Source organism: Gossypium raimondii, chromosome 9, assembly GCF_025698545.1.
Source record: "Gossypium raimondii isolate GPD5lz chromosome 9, ASM2569854v1, whole genome shotgun sequence".
In the NCBI taxonomy this organism is placed as follows: Eukaryota; Viridiplantae; Streptophyta; class Magnoliopsida; order Malvales; family Malvaceae; genus Gossypium; species Gossypium raimondii.
The window spans coordinates 34,400,327-34,413,156 of record NC_068573.1 but is presented as its reverse complement, the minus strand read 5'-3'; the positions used below and the strand labels follow the sequence as shown (position 1 = coordinate 34,413,156).

The 12,830-nt window shown below is 30.6% G+C and overlaps 1 protein-coding gene and 2 non-coding genes across 9 annotated transcripts; all 3 read right to left on the bottom strand.

Moving 5' to 3' along the window:
- Positions 1–507: 507 nt before the first annotated feature.
- Positions 508–588, bottom strand: TRNAL-AAG (transfer RNA leucine (anticodon AAG)). Its single transcript has one exon. It is a non-coding gene; the product is annotated as a tRNA-Leu (tRNA).
- Positions 589–2,342: 1,754 nt separating this feature from the next.
- LOC105799192 (origin of replication complex subunit 2-like) lies at positions 2,343–6,242 on the bottom strand. Of its 7 annotated transcripts, none has more exons than XR_008188563.1 (6): positions 5,733–6,242; positions 4,875–4,956; positions 3,759–4,113; positions 3,570–3,676; positions 3,225–3,272; positions 2,343–2,397 (listed from the first exon to the last, which is right to left on the bottom strand). XR_008188563.1 is itself a non-coding variant. In XM_052620496.1 (6 exons), exons 3-6 carry the CDS (start codon positions 3,993–3,995, stop codon positions 3,269–3,271), a joined length of 252 nt encoding a protein of 83 aa, XP_052476456.1. In that variant the 5' UTR covers positions 3,996–4,113; positions 4,875–4,956; positions 5,733–6,242; the 3' UTR covers positions 2,841–3,268. The 7 variants fall into 7 exon arrangements, 2 of the variants coding, with proteins under 2 accessions (XP_052476456.1, XP_052476457.1); XM_052620496.1 differs by lacking the exon at positions 2,343–2,397 and having other exon boundaries at positions 2,841–3,272; positions 3,759–3,871; positions 3,968–4,113; XM_052620497.1 differs by lacking the exon at positions 2,343–2,397 and having other exon boundaries at positions 2,841–3,272; positions 3,759–3,871; positions 3,986–4,113.
- Positions 6,243–12,749: 6,507 nt separating this feature from the next.
- TRNAL-AAG (transfer RNA leucine (anticodon AAG)) lies at positions 12,750–12,830 on the bottom strand. The gene has a single exon. It is a non-coding gene; the product is annotated as a tRNA-Leu (tRNA).

Below are 12,830 nucleotides of genomic sequence, written 5' to 3'. Positions count from 1 at the left end.
GTCTTATTACGTATGAATCATATATCAATTCTTCTCTCAGTTAATTTAAGATAAATTATTAAAATTTACTGAATATTGAATTTAGAAGTCTCTTATGAGATTTTATTTACTTTGTTTTTGGGGCAAAAACACAGAGTCAAAAAACTCAACTTTGATATTTCGATTGAAGAGGGAAAAAAAAATCTCCAACACTAATATTTGGTATTTCCAGTTGAAAGAAAAAGGTTTAATTCTATCTCCAGCCATATTCTTTGAACTTTTGGAATTTATATCCCTCTATTTTTATTTTTGAAAATTTATTCCTAATTTGTTTGAATTAAAAAATAAAATCAAATTAATTACACTATTAAATAATTTCTGTAAAATTTGAATAAGTGATGTTTTATTATTCAAATCCTGAAAAAACAAAAAATATAAAGAGTAAAGGGACTGAAGGCGGAATTAGACCAGAGAAAATTTTGATAAAATCTAAAAAACACAGGACTCAAAATTAAGCCAAAAAGTAAATGTTGAGAGTGGGATTTGAACCCACGCCCTTTCGGACCAGAACCTTAATCTGGCGCCTTAGACCAACTCGGCCATCTCAACTTCGTATTATTTTAGCAGGCACTTTTAAATATTGTGGTAGTAACAATGCTTAGCCACGTATATTTAAACAAAATTTAGTATATTAGTGAATAAGAGTAGAATATTCAGCTTCCAGTCCTGTCGAAAAATCTAAAAGCTAATGATTGTATAAAATTGTGATTCCACATTATCTTTATCCCTTTCAAATAGAAGAATCACAAATTAAATTTTTGTTATTGGCTTTCAGCTTTTTCCTTCTAAAAAAAATTTAAATCCAACTAAAAATGCTAAAAATCAGGATAAATTTTGATTTGTCATTTTTGTATTGGAAAAGAATAAAAATAACGTAAAATTACATTTTCATTCAATCATCTAAATTAGTGATTCAATATGAGTGGCCTACCACCTGCAAATAACTTCACTGTGTATTTTACTTGGCACAGGACAATGAATCCATTAAAGCCACTCATCTTTTGGTTTGGCAGTGGCACCAACTCCAAAGCAGCTTTTTCTTTTTTGAATTTATATATACAGATACAGGGTCTAATTTCTTTTCCTACATTATAATACTTAGCACAGTGAAATATATATATGCACCCAAAGAGACCACTTGAAGGAGCGCTGAATGAAGGCAAAAGTATGAGCTTAGAAAATATTCAAAGTGTAAAATGCTAAAGCTTTCAACACAGCTTGGTCATGGCAGCACATTAGTAAAGTCTTCTTGAGCATATAAGGTGAGAATGGTTGTAGTTGGTGTCACATAGTGAATGTAGGTGGAGTCAGGGAAAGGGTCAAGGTTCCACCCTCTCCGTATCCTTTCACAAACTTCCTATAGTAACCCGTGAGACCCAAAAAGCGTCGCAATTCTTTGACAGTGTTTGGAACTGGCAAATATTGCACACTATGCACCTTTTTAGGATCCATGGATATTGTTCCACTACAACAAAACAGGCTTTTAGCGGCGCTTTTTTAGGCCTAAAAAGCGCCGCTAAAAGTCTTTGTGGCGCTTTTAGAAGCGCGGCCAAAAACGCCGCTAATGACAGCGTCGCTAACTTTAGCGGCGTTTTTATAACTAAACGCCGCTAAAGACCATGACCTTTAGCGGCGCTTTTCCCACAAACGCGGCTAAAGACCAAGACCTTTAGCGGCGCTTTTCCCACAAACGCCGCTAAAGACTATGACCTTTAGCGGCGCTTCTCCCACAAACGCCGCTAAAGACCATGACCTTTAACGGCGCTTTTCCCACAAACGTCGCTAAAGACCATGACCTTTAGCGGCGCTTCTCCCACAAACGCCGCTGAAGACCATGACCTTTAGCAGCGCTTTTCCCACAAACGCCGCTAAAGAACATGATCTTTAGCGGCGCTTTTATCACAAACGCCGCTAAAAGTACAATTCTTTAGTGACGTTTATGGAAAAACGCCACTAATTTTGGCAAATTTGTAACATCCAATTTTCATCCATATACAATCCTTCTTGTAATATAAAATCCAAACAAAAAGGGCAAATTTAAATGATACTTCAAATTCAATGCAAGATATGATATAAATTAATAACTGAATTATAATTCAAAATATTCTTACAATAATATTAAAATTAACAATGTTAAAATATTCTTACAATAACTAAATCACACTAAAATGTTTACACAATCACCTCTCGAAACAGGTGCAGCAGACCACAAGAACAAAAAAAGAAAAATACACAAATCCGAAACAACAGTTTTTGGCAATCACTTTTCAGAGTAATACCAAAAAATAACCCCTGATTTCAACAAAATGACACATTACTCAAAAGTCTGCTTGCTTTGTCTTCAGTTTCAAATCTTAACTGCAAATAGAAGAATAGAAATGCACTTGATTCATACATTAGAAGACCAAAACCACATCTGCAAATAAATAAAAGCAAAACATACACACAATAAGTACTAGAAAATTAAACCAATACTAACTTTCAAGGTAACACTTTGGAATAAAAATAAATAAGTAAAGGTCTAATTATGAATTTTATCCCTTAATTTACAAAACCTGATAAGTTAGTCCAATTAATTAATTAGATAACATTAATAAACCTTACTGTTAAATTACTAGATTGAATATCAACACTTCAATATTTAATATGTAAGGAATTATCAAAAATCAACATTTCAACATGTTAGCAAAGCAGCCTGTTCCTGCAGCATGCAAAGATGATCCAATGCTTCAATAGCATAAAAAATAAAGTTTTAAGCATACTAAAATACTAAAGAGAAATAAAGAAATTGACTTGGTCAAAGATATAGAAGTTTTCATTGGCATAAATTTCAGTTAGAACATTGAACAAATAAAAAACTATATATATAAATATTGCAAAGTATAAATCCTGGCAATTCAATCTATTTGATTAAAAATCTACCAAATAGTTTGAACTCACATGCTTACCTGCTTCCTATATTGAAAGACAAAAACATGCATTAATTTTTCTATAGGAAGTGAAATCATAAAATTTAAGACTAAATAGAATATGGGTATCTCCCCATTATAAGCTTAGATCAAACAAAATTCAGAAGAAAATCTAAGAAGATACGCAAAAAAAAAAAAATCAACATGAACCAGCTAAGGAATGAATTAAAAGAAACCCAATAAGCAGACAGAAAAAAAAGGAAAATTTATTATTACCTGTAGAAAAGTAACTTCAAGGGTGATTAATGTAAAGGCTTTTTTCAGCTGAAAATAACGATAAGAAGAGAAGAGGTGAAGGTCCAAAATCCTATGCAAATATGGGTTTACTTTTTTTCTTTTAATTATTTCTCTAAATTATTTACAAGAGAATCGGCAATTTTATTTAGGGGGTGGTGGAAAAGCAAAACCATTTGAACCGAAAATTATAAAAAAGCAAGAAGCCAGGTATTTAAATATATTCTCTTTTAGCAACATGGAGTTTTTGGGATCAAATTCTAACAAATTAAAGTTTCCAATGAAATTCAAAATTACACCATTAAGTAAATAAGAGTTTTAAATTACCTGAGATCAAAAAACCATTTTGGGTATAAACTTTTGTAACTATTTATTAAATCTGCAATGTCATTTTGATGCTTTGGTTCAATATTAGCTGAAGCTTCTCTAAGTTCCTGCAATTTTAAAACAACAAAATTTAAAAGAATAAAAAAACAAAAGCTTTTTTCGAGATGGGGATTCAATGAGGCAAAATACCTGTTCGTCAACGACGTTGATATCACTGAGTTTACGAGCAGATTTCTTCCCAGAACTGCCCATTTCTTTTGCTAAGAAATAGTTTCTTGAGAATCCAAATTCCTCTTCCTCCGCTGCGTTAAAATCAATTTTCTGAAGATTATTCGTTCAAACAAAAAATATTTGCAAAGATAATAAAAAATGAAAATGAAAATAAAATGACATTATACATGATTGGAGTGCTATACGAGTAATCATGTTGCAAGAAAAGTGATTGGAGTGCTATACGTATAATTCCAGTTTCGCAGCTCTTATTCTCGTTTCTGTCTAATGCTTGGACATCTTGGTTGTGGTTGATTTTGATGACTGTTATTTTCTGTCATGAAATGAATGAAAGTGTTTTTGGTCAACAACAACAACCAAAAAAAAAAGAACACTAAAAGAACCACATGCTAAGGATGAAGGGATAGTAGCCCCCAACTTCGAGCCAGAAGAGGCAGACACTGAACCAGAGAGAAGAAACAGTAAATAGTAACTTTGGCTTGGATCTTTATGTCAACTTGCTTGTCATAGCCTAGTAAAAGTAAAATACTCAAATCTAGAGCTAACAGGAAATGTAAAACATACACAGATAATCGCTTCCTAATTCAAGAGTTCTTAGTTCAGTATAGGAGAAGAAACAACATAAGATAATAAAGCAAATAACTCTTGAACCATTAAGATTCATTGTTGAGTAATCTTTAAAAATAATAATAATAAGGGTCACTCCTACTTCAATAGGAGAGTAGAATTTGCTAATACTCATACAGCTACTCTTACAATTGAGATTAGCATCTAGATAAAATTCCTCATCAATAAACCAAAACCTGAACATTGTGATTACAATTGATAAATGAACATTTAACTACCTCAACTTAGAAATCACAACATATGGTATAAGATACCTAAAGGAATAAAGCTACAAAAATAACAATTACAATATAAAAAAGACAACAAGAACAAAATGTTAGGGTGAACCTAATAGAACTTAGAGAGGTAATCATGTTAGCTCCGCTTGCTCAGATTCCATTCACATGCATAGAAATGGTTGAGCTAGATAAACACAATGCCTACACAGGATCCAAGAAGTCCATTTACCTTGATATCAGTACCAGTGTATTGATATAGTCCGTTTGCTTAAAGCTTCATGCATTTGCTTCTGCTACTAATTTGTTCAACACTGTACCACGTTGAAGGCAGAAATAGATAACTTAAACAAATTAGAAATAGATAAATTAAACAACTTAGAATAGATAACAGTAGTCTCTCTATCATATCCATCACTTAGAAATACATTTGCCTTATCTATTTATTTTTAAAATACTTTAAAAAAACATTCAGTCATCCTCAAAACTCAAAAAGTACCTCAGCCAAAATGGTTAAATTAGCATTCAGCACAAGCAATTTAGTAAAAAAATTCCAAGTATTTCGATGAAAAAATACTCATTAAAAAAAAGAATTTTGGATGAATTACAAAAGCAGATCAAAGCCTTGTGCCCTGTTAAGTCACAGTGAATATCTTAACCATCAAATTAACATATTAAATTCTATCAAAATGAATGATTAAAATTGGGATTAACATATTAACCATCAAATTAACATATATGAAATACCAAACAGGCATTAAAACAAACACATGGAAAACATAAGAATATAACTAGTTCTTCTTGTTTGTATGCGGCGTAGTCATTCTACTGCTAAAATTTCCACTTAGCTGGGAAGAAAATTGATCTGCAAATCCTTCATAATCATTCATTACATTCATATCATCATATAATTTTGAATGACAAGTCTCAATTGCTTCTCTCTGATCTTTCTATCAACAATTATTCAACCAGTATTGCCATCAATATTTAGAAATCAGAGTGACTCTAGAACTTAATTTTCTTTAATCCCCTAATTACAGATAGACAAGCTGATAAAATTTAGACCGTAAATGAACATATAAGATCTTACCTTATCCTTCAAAACAACGGAGCTACTTCCTCCTATCAGAATGGTTGCTTTTCATCAACAGGATTCGAATCTGAAACTGACTCCATAAAGGTAGGTTCCTCAATAGACCCTTCACTCTCATATTCATCCGGCACTTTACCGTTTTCATTTGCCACAGTTGAGTCAGATTCATCTTCTTTCTTCCCAAATAACTTAGATGGAAGAATATATGAGACAGCCGCTTTTGCACTTCTCTTGGCTACTTCATGGAGGAAGAGAATTTTTGGATTTTGCTAAAAGTCCAGCGGGACTGTGACTGTGATTGTTATATGTGTATGAATCGAGATCGGTTTTTTTTAAAGTTCTGCAGAGAAAGAAAAAATAGATTTCCAAAATTGGGCGTTTGAATTGGGGTTGAGGAAGAAAAGATAGCAATGGGGTCGGAGTTAAAAATTTTAAAGGACGTATGTTTGTAAAGTTGGGGGGTTTCAAGGGGGGAAATTAGGGATTTTAGGAGGGAAAGTTGGGGATTTTGGGGGGAAGGGATTTTATAAAAATGGCGCTATTTTTTTATAAAATTATTTTTTTGTGGCGTTTTTTATAAAAACGTCGCTAAATGTTTTGTTATATAAAATAGTTATTTTTTAAAGTAAAATTATTTTTTGTGGCGTTTTTAATGTTTTGCTATATAAAATGGCTATTTTTTAAAGTAAAATTATTTTTTGTGGCGTTTTTTATAAAAACGCCGCTAAATGTTTTGCTATATAAAATGCCTATTTTTTAAAGTAAAATTATTTTTTGTGGCGTTTTTATAAAAACACCACTATTGCTTACCTTTTGCGGCGATTTTATAAAAACGCCGCTATTGCTGACCTTTTTCGGCGTTTTTTATGAAAACGCCGCTAAATGTTTTGCTATATAAATGACTATTTTTAAAAGTAAAATTATTTTTGTGTGCTTTTATAAAAACGCATTTGTTTTACCTTTTGCGGCGTTTTTATAAAAACGCCGCTAAATGTTTTGCTATGCGCTATTTTTTAAAGTAAAATTATTTTTTTTGGCGTTTTTCTTTAAAACGCAGCAAAAAATTATTTCATTTGGAATAAAACGACACTGTTTTTCTATGCTAAAAATCTTTTATTTTGTCTCGTTAAAATTATTAGTTAAGTGATTTTATAAAACATTTATTATTATTTTTATAAATTGAATTTTATAAAAAATCAAGTACTCTCAAAATAAATATCGTATATTTTAATTAAAAAATGATTAAATAGTTGTAATTAATTATTAAGTTACAATTATCCAACGTAAGCAATTAATCTCTCACATATCAAATTTCTATTAAAGATTGAGACGTTATCGATCTAATCTTCATTTTATTAGAGATATTTCTTCCTAACTAAAATATAATTATTTTGCTAGATGTTCGATGTGGAATGATTTTAGTTTTTGTATTTTATTTTTATTTGTTATAATTTGGTCCTATATATCCAAAATAGATAGTTACCTATCCGTATCAATTTGTTACATTTTTTTATTTATTAATTTTTTTAAATCTAATATTTAAATATATCAAATGGTTTAAATTAAATATTTTTTAGTCATAAACACCGCTAATGTTACCTTTTCCGGTGTTTACAGAAGAAACGCCACTAATAAATTAAATTCTTGTAATGAAACGACACCGTTTTGAAAAATTCTAAATCATATTAGCGGCGTTTTGGCTATAAACGCCGCCAAAGCTCGCATATTTTACAATTTTTTATATTCAATTATTGTATATTGCATATCAATTTTAAACTAATAATTTTTACAATTTATTATTTCTCTTTTACATTTATATAAGAACTTATTTAATATATAAATTAAAAAATACTAATTAATCTAAACCTTAAACCCTAACTCGACCCTAAATCTCTAAACCCTAAATCACTAACTCTTAATCCCAAACCCAAAACAACTAACCTCTAAACCTTATTTAATATAAAAACTAAAAAACACTAATTAATCTAAATCATAAACCCTAACCTGACCCTAAATCCCTAACCCTTAACCCTTAAACATTACTTAATATATAAATTAAAATGCACTAATTAATCTAAACCCTAAACCCTAACCTGACACCGAATCTATAAACCTTAAATCCTTAACTCTTAACCTCTAACCCTTAACCCCTAACTCTTAACCCATAAACCTTAAATCACAACCCTTAAATCAGAGTCCCTAATCCATAATCCCTAATTCCATAATCTATAAACCTTAAAATTGCAACTCTTGAACCAGCCCTAAATCCTAAATTAACCATATATCAACCCTAAACCATATATATTAAACCCTAAACTATAATGATAATTAAATTAAATATTTTAAAATTAATACTATCGTATCTTTTACAATTATATTTGAAATTATTTAATATATAAATTAAAAATCAATCAATCATGTACACAAAAAAAAATATTTTAAATAAAATTATTTTAATTTCTTCATTTTTAACAAATATTTTTCTATGTTTTTTATTTCAAATTATTTTTACATGTCATTATTTCAACCTTTGAAACATTTTTAATTGAATATTTGTTAAAAATGGATAAATTTGAATATCCTAAATGTCCTAAAAGCCTGTTTTGGTGTAGTGTTCCCTTACTAATTCAACCTTAGAGGCACCAAAGTCGCATTTTCTTCGCTTGACATTTGATTGGTGTTGCACAAGAAGCTCGAACACTAATTGCAAGTGTTGTATAAGTGAGATCCCATCAACCGAGTACACCAATATATCATCAAAGAAAACCAAGACAAACTTCCTCAAGTATGGTCGAAATATATTGTTCATAAGACTCTGAAACCAAGGGGCATTTGTTAGCCCCAAAGGCATGACAAATAACTCGTAATGCCCATGATGAGTTCGAAATGCCATCTTATGCGCATCGTCTGTAGCCGTTCGAATTTGGTGGTACTCGGATCTTAAATCAAGTTCAGAGAAAAACTCAGCTGTAGCTAATTCATCAAGTAGCTATTCAACCAATGGAATCGAAAATTTGTCCTTCACGGTTATCTTATTAAGCTGTCGATCGTCCACATACAAACGCCAAGTGTCGTGTTTCCTTTTTACCAAAACACTGGAGATGTGAAAGAACTTTAGCTATCACGAATGATTCCATTCTGCAACATCTCAGTTATAATTTTCTCTAATTCATTCTTTTGTATTGTCGGATACTTGTAAGGTTGTATTTTAACGATTTGACCTTCATCAGTAAGAGGAACCTTGTGGTCATGTTGTCTAGCCGGCGGTAGTCCTTGTGGCACTTCAAATATCATAGCATATTAATTTAACAACTCATCAAGACCAGGTTGTATTTGCTTATATCGTACAGGCAGTGTACTATCATCTTGTTTATGATGTTGAAGAACCATGACACTATAAGAACCTTTAATTGATAAAGGAACCTAAGAAGCTGCCATTTTTTACATAAAAATTACCTCACCAGATGTCAATTCTTGTCATTTAATCTTTTGCCCCTATTGCAGAAATTGAATTGTCAATGATTCGAAATCTCACACAATAGGCCCCAAGGTCACAAGCCATTGTACACCAAGTAACGTGTCACACCCTTGAAGAGGTATCACAAAGAAATCAGTAGTAAACGCAATATTCTGAACCGACCAATCCAAATCCCTACAAATTTCGGATGATTTCAACAATCTACTATTAGTAACCGTAACAGTAATTCCCTTCATTTTGTGCACACTACAGCTTAGTAGTTTAATCAAGTACTTATCTACAAACTTGTACCACAAAAATATTCACCTTCTGGTTTTTAGATACCCTCGCACTCACATGGTTTGGTATCCCTTAGTTCCAATCATAACATGCAAGGAAATAATGGGTGACTCTGCAAGCTTTTTAGTAGATGATTCCAATTCCTCCATGCTTTCTAAACAATCTAAGAACTCTTTCCCATCACCATCATGATCAGGCTCAATCAATATTTGGTACAGTGGAGACTTCATACACTTACGACCCATTGTTTATTTGACCCCACACCACATACACAGTTCGTTTTTTCTCCTTTCATCCCTTTCTTATTTACTTGGGTTCTTAGTGCTAGTAGTGGTCTTAGCCGAGTTGGTAAAAGTTGAAGACGATGTAGTTTGGTTAATATTGGAAGTTGATGGTCTAGTAGAATGTGAGGGATTAGGTACTTGATTTAAGACATTGAAAATCAGAATCAGCCCACTTCCCAGAATCAATCTTAAAGAGCATTATGCCTACTAATAATGGGCTTAAATCACCAGTTATCTCCTAAATTTTCAATCTTTTTGGCTTTATTTCTTTTTCATGAATTCACAAAATAGTTGTATTTCTCAACCTTAGAATTGTTGAAAATAGAAGGGATTTTATCTAAAATCTGAGCGAAATGGAAAAGGTAATATTAGCAGAAAAGGGTTTATATTTTTCTATTGGTTTTGAACTTTCATTGTTTTTTTAAGATGTAAAAGTGAAATGAAGATATTAAGATAAGTAATTTGTTCAATCAATTTTAAGTATTAATGCGGAGATGTTGAAGGAAGCAGGGTTTGTTACTAGGAGGGAATTATGAAATTATCACGAAGAAGCTAATCAGTATTAATGGTATTGATTAAAATCATATGGCATAATGGCTCTCCAGTTTTATAAAGAAAAATCTTTTAAGTTATTGAATCAAGTTGAATTGAATTAAGTGAAAAAATTTTGAGTTAGTCGAGTTGATGTGTTCTATTTTATCATTTTAACTCGATTTGAAATTTTTTCGAATCAAGTCAAGTGAAATGAAATTTCAGTCGAGTCAAATCAAGTGAAATTGTTCGAGTTAAATTAAAAAATTAAACACGTCAAATTAAAATCTTGTTACAGTATAACTAATTCCATGTTAGAGCACATCAATTTGAAACCATATATATTTGAAAAGTCTTTCAAAGCAAAATACTTTAGTATGATAAACTTGAATCATTAATTAACTTATTTAGGTACCAAATTATTCTAGAAAATTTTATTTTTTTACTTTTTTATATTATTTTAGAATTTTGTAATTTTTGTTGAGAAAGAGACCAATTTACTCATTTTTAAATTTGACATCAATCTATTATTTGAATTGTAAAATTCAACTCGATTCAAACTCAAAACTCGAATTTGACTCAAATAATTTGAATAACTTGATTCGGTTAACTCGAAATTTGAATTTTTTTTGAATTTTTCGAATCAAATCAAGTTTTGATCACCCCTAACAATTGGTCCCCATATTTTTTCATTTTGAGCAATTTAATTTTTTTTCTTTTATGTTCTTTTAACTTTCTTTCTTTTTTCATTCTCTTCTACTTCTCACTCTGTTTTCCTCACTTCTTCATCTCTTTTAATGTATTTTTTTATATATTTTCTATTTGTTAAAACTTTTTTATGTTTATGAAAAAAGAAAATGTGAAAGTCGGAACCAAAATAAAATTTGCTTGGCATATTCTCACCTCACAATTACAAACCCTCATCATCAATCATCGTTTTAACGAACCAATTTGGATCTCTCAATGACCTAGTCCACAAGCTCGCCTCACTCGAATACCTCACCAGTCGTGACATATGACAATCCACCCTCAACAAAGTTTTCCGAGCTCGTTCCCCTAACCTCTTAACTACCCCCACGACCACCTTATCTATCTTACCTACAATATTCTTGCCCTCTCGAAACTATGTTGTTTCATGGATTTTTCAAATGAGCTCTACACTCTCAATGACTAAAATGATCACCATACGAAACTTATCCTCAACTTTACCGAAACCAGTTTGATTCCATGCTCCCTTTCTCTCTTCGGTTCATCCATGCTCGACTTCCAATCAAGCTTCTTTAGAAATATCCAAAAAGTTTTAGATCAATTTTATTGTTTGCTTAATTTTATTCGTTAGAAAATAAAAGAAAAGGAAATGAATAATCTACACGATTATGTAAAAGTTTGGAAATAGAAAAATTTTGTTTTGACTATAAAGAATTCAATTCATATTTAGATTTGATTAGTGATATGGTTTTTTATATTGATTAGTTAGATCCAATTTTAGTTTCAAAATTAAGTTATATTCAAATCGAGATTTGATTGAGAATGATTGATATTCGGTTTTGAGTGAAATTCAATTTAAGAATCATTCGAAAGAAACAAGGGCTTGGTTGACTATTTTGGTAGTTCACCCTTTAATTTTTGTCTCTTTTAGCCCTTAAACTCACCCTAAAATGATGGAAAAGTTAACCCTTAACATGGCATATAACAATTAATTAATTTTTAAAAAATTAATTAATTGTTGATGTGCCATAAACATGTAATGCCACATCAGTAAAGTTAACAAATGTTTAACTTTTCTCTCTCGATGTAATTAATTTAATATATTTTTATTTTAGTAAAAGATTGTATTAAGTGAGAAAAGGTTGATATATTTAAGTAGAAAAGGTTAAAATATAATTTTAACTTTAATAAGATAATATATTGAAGATTGAAGTCTCTTTTATCAAATAGTGAGATTTTGTTTAATTTATTCCTAAGCCAAAAAACAACTTTGATATTTCGACTGAAGAAGAAGAAAAAACTCCAACTGTGATATTTGGTATTTCCTGTTGAAAGTAAAAGGTTTAATTCTGTATCCAGTCCTTAAATTCTTTGAACTTTTGGAATTTATATTCCTCTACTTTTATTTTGAGAAACTTAGTCTTAATTTGTTTGATTTAAAATTAAAATTTTTTTATAACATATAAAATCAAACAAATAACACTAGCAAACAATCTATGTTAATTTTGAATATGTGATGTTTTATTATTCAAAGTTCTTATTTAAAAATTAAATTCTAATTGATAGCACATTTAAATTTTAAAGAGACTAAATTCTTGAAACCGAAAAACTAGAGTGTTCAATTTTAAAAATATGAGTAAAGGGACTGAAGACGGAATTGGACCAGAGAAAAGTATGATCTAAAAAATAAAAAAAACACAGGGACTGAATGCAAAATTAAACTAAAGAAAACTCTGTTGAGAGTGGGATTTGAACCCACGCCCTTTCGGACCAGAACCTTAATCTGGCGCCTTAGACCAACTCGGCCATCTCAAC